The sequence below is a fragment of the Bacillus rossius genome, chromosome 12 (genome assembly GCF_032445375.1).
Source record: "Bacillus rossius redtenbacheri isolate Brsri chromosome 12, Brsri_v3, whole genome shotgun sequence".
NCBI classification, from domain to species: domain Eukaryota; kingdom Metazoa; phylum Arthropoda; class Insecta; order Phasmatodea; family Bacillidae; genus Bacillus; species Bacillus rossius.
This window is the reverse complement of record NC_086339.1, coordinates 4,299,053-4,317,328: the sequence shown is the minus strand read 5'-3', so window position 1 is coordinate 4,317,328 and position 18,276 is coordinate 4,299,053. Positions and strand designations below refer to the sequence as shown.

General features: G+C 43.9%; 1 protein-coding gene across 2 annotated transcripts in view; it reads right to left on the bottom strand.

Annotated features, from left to right (window-relative positions):
• LOC134537391 (organic cation transporter protein-like) overlaps positions 1 to 18,276 on the bottom strand; it is a 152,620-nt gene that overhangs the window by 19,897 nt on the left and 114,447 nt on the right. For both annotated transcript variants that reach the window (XM_063377761.1, XM_063377762.1), the window contains exons 2-3: positions 9,753 to 10,018; positions 3,351 to 3,491 (exon numbers count right to left, since the gene is read on the bottom strand). In XM_063377761.1, coding sequence (XP_063233831.1) covers positions 3,351 to 3,491; positions 9,753 to 10,018 — 407 coding nt within the window. The remainder of the gene's footprint in view (positions 1 to 3,350; positions 3,492 to 9,752; positions 10,019 to 18,276) is intronic.

The window sequence follows — 18,276 nt, the reverse complement described above, 5'->3', positions numbered from 1 at the left end:
ATATTCATCACTATGAATTATGCTTAAAATATGCACATTTAATTATGGAAAGCTATTCAGGGAACGGTTTGCTAAGAATTTTGACTATTGGAGGTACTGGGACAACATAAAGCATGTGTGCCCGAGTAAGAATCTGTTACTGCGAATACTATTTTGTAGTGATACATCTGTTATCATGTAAATTCACAAATTTACAAATAGCTGTAATTTTACATGAATATTTCTATTCCATTTACAATAAAAAAAAGATAGTGTCTCAGCGCAGACACCTGCACCATGTTTCAACACAGTTCTCCAATCACCTCGAGCTTACAATCACTGGCACGGCCAGTAGGTGTTTTTGACGAATCACAGTAGCAGCATTCCCATTGGCCCAAACAAGTGCCTCTCACATACCGCAACCAATAAGGAAGCAATACTAGCATATATATATATATATATATATATATATATATATATATAATTCTCTAACAATGACCAATACCAATCTTCCGTATAAACCTCCTTAACACAATTGGATCACACTATCATGTATTCCACATTAATACTTTTTATCTATTGCAATGATTCTGTAAGACAAATTTAACTTTGCAGTTTACAAAACTGCAGTTTACAAAACATTATTCCTGGTCTTTGGAAAAATGAAGAAGAAGAAAATAAGAAAATAACACCAGAGTTGTGGCGAGATTTGTCGCAACTTACATATTTTCCAATTTTAAGTTGTGTAAATTGATTTTTGCCAGAGTTCTAAGGTTGAAGCTTTCGTGAAAAAAGTATTTTTCCTGAAACTTCATTATAGCATTCTTGTCGTATTTATTTAAAAAAAAAAATGCGTCTTATGACCTTCGCGATGAGTGTATGGCTTCTATCTGCCACCCTTTTGGTCATATGGCTTGAAGCCTCGTAATTATGAGGATTTTACACCCAGTGTTTATTTCGCGCTGGTATGTCTTTACAGGAGCCGTCCGACCACTTTAGAGCCACTAACGTCAATCTTGAAAGTGCCTGCTATTCACTGCTTCGATTTTGATATTTTGAACTATGCTGGGTACCACCAGATTTATAATATATAACGTGTAACATAAAACAAATCTCAGCGAGTCCTTTCAGTACTTGGCAGTGATGTGTAAACATGTAAGCTCGGTAACGAGCAAATTCATGTGTTCTCATGCTGCAAAAAAAACTTATAAAACGAAACTCGTACACGAAATTGAATTCTTCAAAATAATGCCATGCGTGATAAAAATAAACAAATTGATTTTACAACTATATTTCTAGACGCGAACCACACTAAGTTTCCACGCCCACCGCTAGAATTCGCTGCCGGAGTAGCTACGTCGACTATTGAATCATTTGATAAGCAGACCGAAATTTTAAAGAATATATAGAAACGGCTCCAATAAAACAGAAAAAGCTTTGAAAAAAATTACCAAACCCTGGCTTTGGACATTTTTTTTTCGACATGGACTTTTATAAAATTACCTATTATGTTAAAATCCATTAAACGGTTAATACTATAAAGGTTCCCTTTGTCTTTGTCAACTTTGGTTCGTGTCATCCGCCACAGATGGCAGCACCGTGGTTACACATTTCCGTTCCTTGACTTGCGTCGCATTCACGAAATTTACTTCCACCAAATGCCGTATATCGAGTACTAAGATTTTAGAAATTAAAAAATAAAAAATAAAAAGGAAAATCAATGCTAAAAGTAAACAAGCGAAAAGTAAACCTCTTTCTTTTCCTTCCTTAGAAGTAGGCAACATGGGATACCGACGTGTATCGCGGATTGCCTGAATAACTAGGCGCAACTTTATTCTTAAAAGGGAATGCAAAATTTGACGCAACAGATTGGAGAACATTAGTTGCAGTAAAACATGCTTGAAATTGCACGACTATGTTTTTTCCTCCCGACTGAATTGCATACCTCACCCCTTGTCACGGACTAATGATGGCGGCTACCACGCCCGCAGACCAGTTACTGAAATATTTATGGAGACAACATCGAGTCACTTATATTGCAGTCAGACACGTGTGACGTCTTAATGATGTTTTATAGGTAGAGACCTGAAAAATTCGCGGTTTCATTACGTGTTATGCTGAAATTCAAATTATTATACCTTAGTGCTGCTTCTGTCCTATTGGTTCACTGTTAATCTGGAGGACTGAGGGCCAATTAGAGACCCTCACTCAATAGAAGTGACGAATCACAGGCCACCCAGTCGAGACGACTCACAAGTCAGCAGCCAATGAACAGTTGGCATTTGCCCGAGTGTGTAGAGGATATTGGAGTCCATCCTGGAGGTCATTGGAACCCGCAAATTTTTCCGGTCTCTATTTATAGGGGTTATAACACATCCCAGCGCTGAAGCATCAGAGTTGACACATGCGGTGTCTGCTACGTCGCGAATAAGTGGGTTAACGCTTGAACTACATCGAATAATTGCAACGTTACACTCGACCAGTTACAACGACATACAGCGAGGGGATGTTGAACTTCAACTTTCAAGATGGACGCTCATCACTCCATAACACACGGTCGTATCGTCAGACGAGACGAGACGAGACGAGACGAGACGAGACGAGACTCGGTTTGTGACGTCACCGGTGCACTACGTCAGAACCTGTGATTTAAACTGGTGAGATGGTGGTTAGTGAAGATTCTGATAACTCGTTGTCACTGGCAGGTGAATTGGTGACTTCGTGACGAGTTTTGTTTTTTGAAGGTTGCGAAATTCACTGTCAAATAAGCGAAAAACCACTGGCAAATTAGTGATAATCACTAGGGACCGGAAAAAAAAAATTCGCGGTTTCGACGGCCTTCAGGATAGTCTACGCATACCCCTGTATACTCGGGCAAGTAAACGCAAGTTCATTCGCTGCCGACTTGTAAGTCGTCCCAGCTGGTTTGACTGTGATTCGATCCTTCTTTGGTTGAGGGTTTATATAATTGGTTGAGATTCGTCCAGATTAACAGTAAGCCAATAGCAAAATCATCTACAAGGTATATTGTATTTGAATTTTAGCTTATCGCAGATGATTTCGCTATTGGCTTACTGTTAATCTGGACGAATCTCAACCAATTGTAAACCCTCAACCAAAGAAGGATCGAATCACAGTCAAACCAGCTGGGACGACTCACAAGTCGGCAGCCAATGAACTTGCGTTACTTGCCCGAGTGTGCAGGGGAATGCGTAGACTATCCTGAAAGGCCGTTGAAACAGCGAATTTTTTTTCCGGTCCCTACTTATAAATTGGTGAAAATCACTGGCAATTAAGTGGGAAACCACTGTGAAATCAGTGATTGGCTCGCTAAAGTGAACTGTGGAGATGAGGTGTGCGGAGCGCCTCACCTCGCTGATGATTGTGCTGCCGACACTGGAGTGGTCGTACTCCCAGGACGTGCAGGCTCGCGTGCGGTTGGCAGCGCTGAAGTTGCCGAGACCCGCCGCGCTGTAGTCCAGGTCCCACAGCCGGCAGCCGGCCTGTCCGTCCTGCAGCACCCCGAGGAAACCCCTCAGTCCCGCCTTTGAATATATATACTGTATAGAAGTCGTCAGCCCAGGTCAAAATTTCTAATACGGTTTTGAGGTAGTTGGTTAATTCACCGCTGCAATCGCCACCATCTCTAGGGCATCGACTTGTGGTGGTCCCTAGCGGACAAGTGTCGAACTCTTCAAACACCCCTTCCCCCTCCAGTTGAACGAACTTGAGCTGCAGTGAATGATAGGTGGGGGGTGCGGGGAATGACAGCGGGCGACAGCGCTGCGCTCTAACGTGTAAATAACAACTAAGACGATACAGGGCGTCACGGCAGCGCACTGCAGCGGTGAAGTTCCCAAGCTGCTCATCATACGCTTCTGAAAAACGTAGAGTAAATCCTATCCACTCGCGACTTCTATACAGTGTATATATTCAAAGGTCCCGCGCCCTCCGTATCCCTGTCCCGTCTCTGTGGAGGACATGGTCCAACAGGCCCCATGACTAGAGACCTGTAAAATTCGCGATTTCAAATCCCTAAAGGATAGACTCCATCATCCTCTACGCACTCGTTGCAAATTACATCTGCCGATTGCTTACCGACTCGTAACACCTGTTGACTGGAATGATCGCGATTCGTTAATTCTTCTGTTAAAAGATTTTTTCATTGGCCCAGAGTCCTTCAGATAAACTGTGGCCCATTCACTGAAGCAAAAGAATGTCAAAAGTACTTGGACTCTATCCTATCGCGAAATGAATCCGCCAATTTTACAGGTCTCTACCCATGACTGACTTAAATTTTTTTTTGTCCAGTACTGTAGTAGAAGTCATCGAAAACCAAATGCTAGTTTTTAGAGTCACGATTTCATCGCGAGTTCATTGGGTGGTGGGGTACAATTGAAGCATCTGTGTATCTGCTTCACGTTGATGAATGTGCTGCAGTGCTGTTGACGACCTCGAGTCAGTTACAAGCAAGGATACGTGGTTAGCCAATCACGCGTAACCCATCAAGAACTTAACCAACGAGAACTCTTGAAAGTATTGATTGTGTACAGGGAAGTTTAGTCCAGCCTGGAGTGGAAATGAATACACGAAGAAACTTAAACCTTGCAATGGTAGATTTACTTTTGACCTCTGTACAGCTTCGTGAAAGAAAAAAATGGGGGGGGGGGGGGGGGGGGTTTGTCTGTAAAGTCGGTTTACGGACGATAATTACACGTGATAACGTCATAAGAAAAAATTGAAGAAAAATGGCAATACTTTTTTTTAATTTTCAAATATTATTTACAGTTTTTTTGCAAATTTAATTTAAATAATTTGTTTAAAATTTAATCACGAACAATTAGTTTTAAAAAAGGCCAGCCTTAACCTTGCTCTATGGCCAGCCGCGCTCCTATCCCCCTCCTTGCTCTATGGCCAGCCGCGCTTCTACCCCCTTTCTGGCTCTATGGCCAGCCGCGCTTCTACCCACTCCTTGCTCTATGACCAGCCGCGCTTCTACCCCCCTCCTTGCTCTATGGCCAGCCGCGCTTCTACCCACTCCTTGCTCTATGACCAGCCGCGCTTCTACCCCCCTCCTTGCTCTATGGCCAGCGCGCTCTGCCGCTTCAGGCGGTCTGCAGTTCGTCCCGCGAATAAGGCCAGCCGCTATCTCCATCTGGGATGCGCGCGCCCAACGGCCTTGATCCGGTGTTTCGGGTCTGGCGGTCGCGCGCGCCTGCAATTGGAGCGTGGAGCCCCCAGGGGGGCGTGGCGAGATGACGTCACCGCCCGGTCACGCGGAGAAAACGGAGGGGGGGGGGGGGGGGGGTACTCGGGGAACTGCCGCATTTTTTAATGAGCGCGCTTTCCCAGTAGCGGAGTTGCCGGGTGCTTCTGACGTGAAGTAGCTTCCTGGGGCGAACCCGTGTCAGCGATGGTTTGCCGATAAACTCACCTCCTTTAACACTGTCCAATTTGCAGATACGTACATGCTATGCAAAGTTTGAGTATTCGTACTTCTTTAGACGTGTTTTGAAAAGAAAATAATGAGGATGATTTTTATTTTTTTTTACGTGTCGCGCACAGCATGCAGCAAAAATTGTCAGATGGAAAAAAAAGGCTACGTGCAAATAAAAATAATACACGCGCTTTTAAATCATCTACTTTAGTGATTGATATTTAATACTGTTCGATATCATTAAAATAATTTATTTATTGTGAATATTACTAATATGAATTGTGTTTACAAAATATTTTAGCGTATTTATATGAGTTAATATTCCCGTATGTATAATTTATTTGCATTAAAATTATTACTTCATTACTGAAGAAGTAATTAAAATTAATAAATTAGAATAACCATTTAATATATTGATAATTATTGATATTTATTGATTTTAATTAATTGAAATTTATTTCTATTATTTAATTAGATTTTAAAAAATACATATTTTCTGCTTCCTCCGCTAGAATTCGCTGCCTAAATTGTAAACGTTGCTTGCCACCATCAAACGCAGATAACAATTAGCAGCACTAAAGAACAGGAAATATTAAACAATTAAAAACGGCTCGTATAAAGGCGAAGAAGTCATTAAAAAATCCTAAAAACCCCTGCAATTGACATGACTATCGACAAGAAATTTTTATTAAAATACTCCACTTCTTGTTAAAATTCGTTAAAAGTTAATACTTTAATCTTCCGCACACGTTAGAAGTTCTACTTCTATGGTATTATTAAAATATTTCTGACACATTTTAAAACACACAACACTAATAATATGTTTATATATATATATATATTTTTTTTTTTTTTTTTTGCTGAAACGACTGAAATCAGTCCGTAAATACAAACAATAACCTTACTGAACTGCTTTAAAATTGTTATTATTATATTTATATTTTTTTAAAAGAGTTAAAAATCGTTTTTCCAAAGATGAGATTTGAACCACGGCCCTAAAGCTTCACAAATATGTGCCCAATCCATTGTGCTTCTAAGCCCTTTTTTTTTTAATGTTTGGCTTGCTCGTAATTTTTTCTTCAGCGGACAGCCAACCATCCCCCAATTATTTAATTATTATTTCTTACAGATTGACAGTTTTATTTATTCTGTCGAAATAGTGAAAAAAAATTAAAAAATCAAATCTACACCCACGCCTCGTCCGGGACTCGAACCCAGAACCCCATCGCACCGCAGGTATTGAGAAAGGAGAAGTGTTTATTATAACGGTTTTCCTCAGGTATTTTTAAACTTTAAATTTTTCAATAGTTGGAGCACGAATCGTTTTAAAAAAAAAAGTGTTTATTTCATGTTATATAGCGGCACTTCGTCTGTTTTTGTTGTTGTACAAGTGCGCACGCATGACACAATTTGATTAAATATAAAATAGAGACAGAGATATATATATATATATCTAGTGAGATATAGAGAGACAGAGAGATAAGTTGAGATGGAGCTAGGTATAGAGAATAAAATGGGCTAGATAAAGAGTTTCAAACGAAATGTTGAAGAAAACGTGGAAAGAAATCGAATATCGCCTTGATTGTTCTGCGGGCCACCAACGGTGAACACGTAGAAGTTGTCTAGTCTAGTCTGCCAAATAAACTTTATGAGTAGTGACCTGCAAAATTCGCGGATTCAATGACCTCCAGGATAGACTCTACTACACTCTACACACTCGGGCAAATGCCACCTGTTCATTGGCTGCTGACTTGTGAGTCGTCTCGACCGAGTGTCTGTGATTCGACACTTCTATGAGTGAGGGTCTCTAATTGGCCCTCATTACTCCAGATTAACAGTGAACCAGTGGTAGAAGCAGCGCTAAGGTATAATTATTTGAAATGTAGCATATCACGAAATGAATCCGCGAATTTTGCAGGTCTCTATTTATGAGTTACACAAAAGGTTCGTCCAAACCGCAGTTTGCTAGCATTTGTAGTTTCCATGTTCTTAATGTTTGCAATGAGGGAGAGACTTTATGGACAGCCTGTATATACAGAGCTAGCGGGAGGCATGCAGATGTAAAGAGAGAGCAGAAGGGGCATCACCACCTACACCTCCTAGGTCTGAACCCGTAGAGACAGAGCTAGCGGGAGGCATGCAGATGTAAAGAGAGAGCAGAAGGGGCATCACCCACTACACCTCCTAGGTCTGAACCCGTAGAGATAGAGCTAGCGGGAGGCGAGAGAGAGCAGAAGGGGCATCACCACAAAAACACCTTCTAGGTCTGAACCCGTAGAGACAGAGCTAGCGGGAGGCATGCAGATGTAAAGAGAGAGCAAAAGGGGCATCACCACAAAAACACCTCCTAGGTCTGGACCCGTAGAGATAGAGCTAGCGGGAGGCGAGAGAGAGCAGAAGGGGCATCACCACAAAAACACCTTCTAGGTCTGAACCCGTAGAGACAGAGCTAGCGGGAGGCATGCAGATGTAAGGAGAGAGCAGAAGGGGCATCACCACCTACACCTCCTAGGTCTGAACCCGTAGAGACAGAGCTAGCGGGAGGCATGCAGATGTAAAGAGAGAGAAGAAGTGGCATCACCACCTACACCGCCTAGGTCTGAACCCGTAGAGATAGAGCTAGCGGGAGGCATGCAGATGTAAAGAGAGAGCAGAAGGGGCATCACCACCTACACCTCCTAGGTCTGAACCCGTACAGACAGAGCTAGCGGGAGGCATGCAGATGTAAAGAGAGAGCAGAAGGGGCATCACCACCTACACCTCCTAGGTCTGAACCCGTAGAGACAGAGCTAGCTGGAGGCATGCAGATGTAAAGAGAGAGCAGAAGGGGCATCACCACCTACACCTCCTAGGTCTGAACCCGTAGAGATAGAGCTAGCGGGAGGCGAGAGAGAGCAGAAGGGGCATCACCACAAAAACACCTTCTAGGTCTGAACCCGTAGAGACAGAGCTAGCGGGAGGCATGCAGATGTAAAGAGAGAGCAAAAGGGGCATCACCACAAAAACACCTCCTAGGTCTGAACCCGTAGAGATAGAGCTAGCGGGAGGCGAGAGAGAGCAGAAGGGGCATCACCACAAAAACACCTTCTAGGTCTGAACCCGTAGAGACAGAGCTAGCGGGAGGCATGCAGATGTAAGGAGAGAGCAGAAGGGGCATCACCACCTACACCTCCTAGGTCTGAACCCGTAGAGACAGAGCTAGCGGGAGGCATGCAGATGTAAAGAGAGAGAAGAAGTGGCATCACCACCTACACCACCTAGGTCTGAACCCGTAGAGATAGAGCTAGCGGGAGGCATGCAGATGTAAAGAGAGAGCAGAAGGGGCATCACCACCTACACCTCCTAGGTCTGAACCCGTAGAGACAGAGCTAGCGGGAGGCATGCAGATGTAAAGAGAGAGCAGAAGGGGCATCACCACCTACACCTCCTAGGTCTGAACCCGTAGAGACAGAGCTAGCGGGAGGCATGCAGATGTAAAGAGAGAGCAGAAGGGGCATCACCACAAAAACACCTCCTAACTCTGAACCCGTAGAGACAGAGCTAGCTGGAGGCATGCAGATGTAAAGAGAGAGCAGAAGGGGCATCACCACCTACACCTCCTAGGTCTGAACCCGTAGAGATAGAGCTAGCGGGAGGCGAGAGAGAGCAGAAGGGGCATCACCACAAAAACACCTTCTAGGTCTGAACCCGTAGAGACAGAGCTAGCGGGAGGCATGCAGATGTAAAGAGAGAGCAAAAGGGGCATCACCACAAAAACACCTCCTAGGTCTGAACCCGTAGAGATAGAGCTAGCGGGAGGCGAGAGAGAGCAGAAGGGGCATCACCACAAAAACACCTTCTAGGTCTGAACCCGTAGAGACAGAGCTAGCGGGAGGCATGCAGATGTAAGGAGAGAGCAGAAGGGGCATCACCACCTACACCTCCTAGGTCTGAACCCGTAGAGACAGAGCTAGCGGGAGGCATGCAGATGTAAAGAGAGAGAAGAAGTGGCATCACCACCTACACCGCCTAGGTCTGAACCCGTAGAGATAGAGCTAGCGGGAGGCATGCAGATGTAAAGAGAGAGCAGAAGGGGCATCACCACCTACACCTCCTAGGTCTGAACCCGTAGAGACAGAGCTAGCGGGAGGCATGCAGATGTAAAGAGAGAGCAGAAGGGGCATCACCACCTACACCTCCTAGGTCTGAACCCGTAGAGACAGAGCTAGCTGGAGGCATGCAGATGTAAAGAGAGAGCAGAAGGGGCATCACCACCTACACCTCCTAGGTCTGAACCCGTAGAGACAGAGCTAGCGGGAGGCATGCAGATGTAAAGAGAGAGCAGAAGGGGCATCACCAGCTGCGCCGGCTCGCTGAGGTTGCGCCAGGCGGCGACCGCCAGGTGGCGCAGCGCCGCGGGCCGCGCGCACCAGAAGTCGCCCGACAGCGACTGGAAGGTGAGCGCGAAGATGTGGAAGGTGCACGGCACGTTGAACAGCGACAGCAGGAAGGTGAGGCGCAGCTGCCAGCGGCCGAACTCGCCGACGGCGCGGGACACGGGGTCGTCGTCTTCCTCCTCCCCCGGCTGTGGGGGCTCGTCCGGCCGCCGCGCGCAGTCGCCGCCTGCGGCACACGAGGCGTAACACCTCCAGATAACACCTCCAGGCAACACCTCCAAGCAATACCACTGGGTAACACCTCCAGGCAACACCTCCAAGCAATACCTCTGGGTAACACCTCCAGGTAACACCTCCAGGCAATACCTCCAAGCAATACCTCTGGGTAACACCTCCAGGAAACACCTCCAGGCAATACCTCCGGGTAACACCTCCAGGCAGCACCTCCAGGCAATACCTCCGGGTAACACCTCCAGGCAGCACCTTCAGGCAATACCTCCGGGTAACACCTCCAGGCAGCACCTCCAGGCAATACCTCCGGGTAACACCTCCGGGTAACACCTCCGGGTAAAACCTCCAGGCAACACCTCCGGGCAGCACCTCCGGGTAACACCTCTAGGCCACACCTCCAGGCAATACCTCCAGGCAGCACCTCCAGGCAATACCTCCGGGTAACACCTCCGGGTAAAACCTCCAGGCAACACCTCCGGGCAGCACCTCTAGGCAATACCTCCAGGCAATACCTCCAGGTAACACCTCCGGGTAACACCTCCAGGCAATACCTCTGGGTAACACCTCCAGGTAACACCTCCAGGTAACACCTCCGGGTAACACCTCGCGCCCGGCGTCACACAGAATGCCCAGTAACTCTGCGTCAAGCCAAAAACAGTTCATAACACTCCTGATTCCTTACCATAGTTACGTTATTTTACTGCAGTGCTATAGATAACAAGATGTGTTTCAACTGCAAATAAAATGTGCTAATATTTTCAGTTCTAAATGTACTGAAATTGTATCAGGAAAATTTAATTTTGCCCTTCCCTGATCCCCATTCCGGACCCGCCCTTGTTTGGTAGCCCAGTAACACTGGTTTCGGACATTTACCCGGACATTTGGGTTTTCCCAGTACCTCGAATAGTTATAAACCGTTAACTGCGCACATTAATAATCGCAATAAAACAAAACAAAAATTAAAATTTTTGGATATTCAACTGTCTTATTCCTTGGTTTGAATAAATAATATGCTCGAATGTAAAATCAATTTAAATATAGAATTATTAACCAATTTTTCGAAGGAAATACGTACTTAGTGTTATCTCGAAAAAAAAAAACGTGTGGTACAAAGTTACAATATCTTTCCCGTAGTATTACAAACTGTTTCTTGGCAACTGGTTTCCACAGGAATCTTTTGTTCTTCTGTGTATGAGAGAGTGTGTGAGGGGAAGCCTTCTTTTCACAGACGAGAGAGAGCCAAACGCCCGATCGTACATCTTCGGAGGTTTTTTTTTTTTGTTCGTTGTAAATAAATATGGCGGTGTTGATAAAAGGATACTAATGGGCAATTAGGTTAGGTTAGCTACATTATAAATACTTTAAAACATTGTGGACGGTTGATTTGGTTAGGATAGCTACATTGAAGATACGGAAAAAGAAGCATGAAATTCGGGGAACTTCGGGTTTGGGCCTTCTCAACTGTGAAAAGAAAGCTTCCCGTGTGTGAGAGAGAGAGTATGTACGTGTGCGTGTACAATGCGTGAGAAGGAGAGAGAGAGCCACGGTGCAGAGTCGAGGGGAGCAGAGACATCAGCACCCAGGTCTCAGAAGCGCTACTGCCGCTGGCCGGCGCAACGCGCGTCAACAGGAACGGGAAGTCATATTTCCAAATTGAGCTCAATTTTGGGAAATTAAGGGTGACGCCTGCCGCCCGGCCACGCCCGCTCACTGGCGGGTGACGGCTCATGACGCATGCGCCGTCGGCATTGTTGGTCGGGAAGCCTTCTTTCCACAGACGAGAGAGCCAAAAAAACCCGAAGTTCCACGAAGTTCAAGCTTTTTTTCCCGTATCTTTAATGTAGCTATCCTAAACCAAATCAACCGTCCACAATGTTTTAAAGTATTTATAACGTAGCTAACCTAACCTAATTGACCATTGGTATCCTTTTATCAACACCGCAATATTTATTTTCAATGAACAAAAAAACAACCGAAGATTCACGATCGGGTTTTTGGCTCTGTCTGTCTGTGAAAAGAAGGCTGCCCGTGAATGTTGGTGCGGAGTCCCAGACCGTGCGAGCCGCGACTGTCTTCAGCTCCGAGAGTAATTAACACCAATTAGGGATGTTCCCGGGAGAAGACCGGAGCTCTCTTCCTTTGCGCCGCTTATCCTGATGTTCATCTGCCGAGTAATGGACACCCCTCGCTTCACGAGTCACGACATCAGATCATCTCTCCCGACGCTACCGTCCACGTGACGAGGCAACACTTATGCCCAGAGACCGGAATAATTCGCGAGTTCATTTCGCGACAGGCACAAATACAGATAGTTATACCTCAGTGCTGCCTCCGCCATTGGCTCACAACTCACCTGGATGACTCTGGGCCAACGAGAAACACCAAACCAAAGCTGTATCGAATCACAGGCTGCTACGTTGGGACGTCTCACAAGTCAGCAGCCAATGAGTGGGTGGCATTTGACCGAGTGTAGGTAGAACTATGGAGTTCATCCTACAGGTCATTGAACCCGCGAATTTTTCCGGTCCCTACTTATGCTGGATTCACAATTGAAAAAATAACAGTAACAGTAACAGTAGGTCGTGTTTCCTAACCTAACGATTCACAACAGCAGAAAGTTGGTCGTGTGCATTGGAGCGAGGTCGTGCGCATAGGAGTGAAATGAATATATTTTATTTCGGTCGCGTACACATGGCACAACAGCCAATGAGAGAAGAGCAGGGTGCTTTTTTTTTGGCGGGACTAGAAATATGTTTATATTTATTAACCATATTGTGGTAAGGAAATGTCGAGATGATGATAGTATCATCGTTATTTTGAAAGTTAATATGTTTATTTACTAACACTGCTAACAGATGTCGCATAGTTCGCGAGATTTCATTGGCTGAAATTAACAGTGAGAATTCAATTGTGAACCGATTTCGCAGTTCGCACAGGTCGTGTGCACAGATCGTGTGCACGGCTTGCTATGCACTCGCTTAATTTTTTTTAATTGTGAACCCAGCCTTACTCCTGCGGGAGCTTGTGATTACCTTTTACACTCGGCGAGCTGGGTATTTCCGAGTCGGCGTCATCAACTCCTGGAGCCAGAGTTTCCAAAATGGTCAATTTGCGACAGCACGGATTCTAATTACGGGGTACGTTATTATATCATTTCCCTCGTACCACACGCTTCACGACGTGGGAAGCTTAATTTCGTCGTGACCTTCGCCACGTGCGTCAGGGTTTTTTTTTAGGTGAAAACTTATTTAGCAGCGTTGAGCGATTTTCGGTAGGGGCAAAACGTATGGGTAGAGACCTGTAAAATTCGCGGATTCATTTCGCGATAGAATAGAATCCAAATACTTTTGACATTATTTTGCTTCGGTGATTGGGCCACAGTTTATCTGAAGGACTCTGGGCCAATGAAAAATCTTAAACAGAAGAATTGGCGAATCACGATCATTCCAGTCAACAGGTGTTACGAGTCGCTAACCAATCAGCAGATGTAATTTGCACGAGTGCGTAGAGGATCATGGGGTCTATCCTGTAGGGATTTGAAATCGCGAATTTTACAGGTCTCTACTTATGGGTTCGCGTCACCGACATGCTCGTGACGTGTTGCGCCAGACTGGCGACGTACATGTATACGCATATATACACTAATACATTGTATATGTATACTCGACTGCATCATGTGCGTGTTGGACTTTTTTTTTTTTTTTGATGGGTTAAACTCTTGTGAGTTCGCATCACCGACATGCTGTAGTAGCAGTAAGTGAAGTTGATTTGACCACGTGAATACATGACCTAGGTCTGACATCACTGGTAAGTCATTGCTAGGTAATTAATTTTTTGCGTAATTTTTACATACCACTGACATCTGTTGTGACTAAAAAAATGATGTAAGGATAAATGATATCATGCTGACATCGTACTGATATAATACCAAAATCATTTTCTTACGTACATTTAACATAAAAATGATGTCATATTACACATTTAAAAACAAAGTTTTAAGTTTTCACTTCTGTTGACAGTCCCCATGACTCAATATTTTTTTTATTCTTAGATTCTAGGTAATTTTTTCCCCCCGGTATTTCAGGGAAGATGGTGCATCAGGTTCGAAATTTCGTTCCAAAATGTTGGCGGTCTCGCGCCTGCCGAACCGACAGCCCCGGGCGTCTGTGCGAGACGAGCTTAATCAACGGTCATCAAGATGGCGGGCGGGTCGTGACGTCACGTTCCCTCGCAATCATCTCCTCCCGCCCTGACACGCCGCTGCGCGCTGAAATTGCGTCTCCGTCCAGCGTCGCTCGTGCCTCGTTGCTGGAAACTGCTCTGGACAACCCCCCTGGTGGTGGCTGTCGTCATTGAAGGCAAGATGGCCGTGCCTCTAAGGACACCCCCCCTCCCCTTGTCCTCCACATCATGACAGTCATTGCGATCCTGTGGTGAGGGAGGGTGTTGGTCCGCAATGTCTTAAGGCCCCCGCCCACCCGGGCACACACGCGGTGCGCAGATCTTCAGGAAAAACAACACGATTTCAAAACTACTCGAGATATCCGAGTGGGGTCTGCATACGAAAAGCATTTAAGAGTTCGCTGAGGGCGGAAAAGTACTTTTGATTTCGGATTAAGTTTTTAAACTGTATTTTTAGAATAGTTAAAAAAAAAGGCTGAAAACGCATGTTTTCAGAGTAATTTTTAGGCGTAAAAACAACCAGTACAGATTCTTGAAAGCACTTGAGGGACTTGCATTACACCTTTATCTTCATTTCTCGGCCATATAATGTTACGGTCACCGCTCAGATCTCACAGTTATCCTGTGCACGACGAGAAGACTGCGCGCCAGTCCAGAGGAGACACCGCGCTAGAAGCACCAGCGAGCGTCGCGCTTATCATCCCGCCTCGCCGACACACATACACATACACGGGGATGCCACGTGTTGCAAGACGGCGTAGCTCATTATCCCACATGCGACGGTGGAGTTGTGTTGATGAGGGCGTAGTAGTTACAAAGGCTCGACAGCACAGTAGTGGAGGAAGGGGGGGGGGGGGGAGAGAAATGACGCCTGCTAACACTCCCCCCGAGCAGAACGCTGGCCCCAGCTCCATCCAGCGATGCGTCACTAGCCGCTATCAGCGCTGTAGCGCCGCTTTTCCGCCTCCCCCCCGAGATATGCCCGGGAAGCCTTCATTTCACAGACGAGAGAGCCACACCCGAAGTTCCCCCAAGTTCATGCTCGCTTTTTTTTTTCCGTACCACAACAGGTGTATTTATTTGGGATGTAGCTTACTCATATGTCATATGCCGTTCTATCTCATTGTATAAACCGGTGTGGCATTAAATTTTGCGGTCGATTAGGATAGGTTAGCTACATTATAAATACTTTAAAACATTGTGGATGGTTGTTTATATTAGGTTAAGTATAGCTACATTAAAAATACTGTAAAATCATTTTATGGTTGCTTAGAAAATAACTTTTTAATGTGTAGCTATCCAGCGCTAGGAAACCGTTTACATGATTTCACAGAATCTTTAATGTAGCTATCCTAACCAAATCAACCGTCCACGATGTTTTAAAGTATTTATAATGTAGTTAACCTAACCTAAATGACCATTAGTTATCACGAGTTGTCCAAAATAAACATTCACGGACACACGGCAAACGAAAAATAATGCGGCGTACAAATAAATACCGTTGCCTTGTTTATGGTCTTTATTTTTATCAACACCGCCATATTTATTTACAATGAACAAAAAAAAAAAACCGAAGATGCACGATCGGGCGTTTGGCTCTCTCGTCTGTGAAATGAAGGCTTCCCCCAGCTGGTGACCGCTGGGATGTGGGACTTCCTGGCGCCTGAGACCGCTGTGGCATTCGTCCGGCGGCTCAGTGTACCTGAGGCAAGTTCGTTCATGCTGCACCTTTTAGACCAGACCAAGAGTTACATCGGCTGCCGGTAGTTGAACAAGTGTCGAGTGAATCCAGCCTCGCAGAATAATTGCCTGATATCTTGGCACTGTGTATGGGTAGGGACTTAAAAAATTTGCTGGTTCAGTGACCTCCTCCAGCATAGACCGCAAGGGTGTTGTCAGAAACACACATCTTAGAAACACATAACTTAGAAACGCACAAGATAGTATCTTCTAAGTTATGCCTGTTCTAAGTTGTGTGTTTCTAAGTTATTATAGTTCTAAGTTACATGTTTCTAAGTTGTGTGTTTCTAAATTGTGATAGTTCTAAGTTATGACTTTCTACGTTACGATGTTTCTATGTTGTGGGGTTCTGCGTTGCGTGTTTCTAAGTTATGACAGTTCTAAGTTTCGTGTTTCTAATTTGGAATAGTTCTAAGTTATGACCTTCTACATGACGACGCGTTTAAGTAGTGTCGTTCTGCGTTGTGTGTTTCTAAGTTATGATTGTTCTAACTCATGACAGTGCTAAGTTACGTGGATTTTTCCGAGGTTTCTAAGTTATGACTGTTCTAAGTTATGTGTGGTTCCCTATACCGCACAGCCCTCCACGTGCTGAATAAAAACCGCCGTCCATTGGCCGCTTAGTTGTGAGTAGTCTCACCTGATCTTGCCCGTGATTCGCTACTACTTTGGCCGAGGGTTTCTCATTGGTACACTTCGTGCAGTACCAGATGTGGCTTCGGAAAATGGAAAATCCGGTGAAGTATTTGTCGGTTTGCGTGTTTGATTTGTTGAAATTTTATTACAGTATTTTTTATAACATGACTTGTCCGATATCTTTGAAAACTAAGACAATTTTTTTTTAAATAATCAATAAACTTAAATATAAGGGTAATTGACTTGTAGGGTGTTGTTAATTTTCGTAGTCTCTGTCTTATTTTCTTCGTTTTTTTTTTATCTGATGGGGTTTTATTTAGTATTGTTGTCCTGTCTTTTATTGTCTGTCCATTAACATGCGTACAGTATTCACACGGTGGCCTCCGTGTAGCGGCGACTGCCAAAACGATGTCACGTGACAGTTACGCAACTCTCCCGTTAGCATCACAAAAAAAAAAACCTTGGGACGGGAACATGATCGGGCTCTTAATTTTTTCTTGTCTCCTTCCCAAACACTACACAGAAGAAAAAAAGGTTTTGTACTTTTTCAAGATATTCCGTTGGAATCCTTGTAATACTACAAGAAAGATAGTGTTACTTTGTACAACATATTGATAACGTTATTTTTGCACATATGAAATACTTTTTTTTTTTTTTTTAGATAAAACTGAGTATTTCTTACTAAAATTGCTACGTACATAATTATATATTTTGGTTTGTTTTTCATTTAAGCATAAACATTTTTAAAACACGGGGGAAAAAATCGAATATTCAATAATTGGACTTTATTTTGTTTTATTATACTTATTGACGTACGTAGTTAATACCAGGAAGCTATCATAAATAACTTCAACTATTATATGACCAGGGCAACACAAAGCATAGATGACCGGGTAAAAATTCCGAACCCAGTATTAGTGCGAACAACACTATTTTTGTAGTGATACAGCTGTTATCGTGTATATTTACAAATTTACAAATACAAAAAAAATTGGTTGTCTGTAAAGTCGGTTTACGCACGATAGTTTAACGTGACAACGTCATAACAAAACATTGATGAAATGATTGGATACTTTTATAAATAAAATTGAAGCATTTTTATTGAATTATCACTATTTTGTATGGATACAAAGAAGGAGTGAAATGAAAGCTACAATTTAATTGGTAAATTTACTTTTATTTGCACTCATTAATTCAAATATGTTTATTACTTTAACGAATAGATTATTTTAACTATAACTTTTATACATGTTTGCTATTTAACTTCTTCCAATCTGTGTTATTCTGTTAAGGATAGGACGATGATAGGAAAAGTAGGAAACGAATGGGAGTGTTTCAATTTTAATGTGCCTCGAAAAAGTGAAATCGATGGTTGTTCCAATCGAGTGGAAAATAGATAGATGCGGCGCAAGCGTACAATGAGCGCAATGGAACAATGTGCGTAACGGGACAATGAGTCATCCTTTTTCGTGCGTGCAGCCGGCGTTCATCGATGTATTAGACGTCACGTCAAAAAACCTATTAACTATTAATATTTGGAACTAATTTTCTTCCGGACAGCTTAACTACAGTTGTTAATAAAAACAGGCTGGAACATCTGATACAAATATAAACAAATGTCCGCCATATTGGCATGTGAAAATCTGAAGAAAAAAAATGGAGGGAAAAAAAATCGGCTTCACGTCTAAAGGCTAA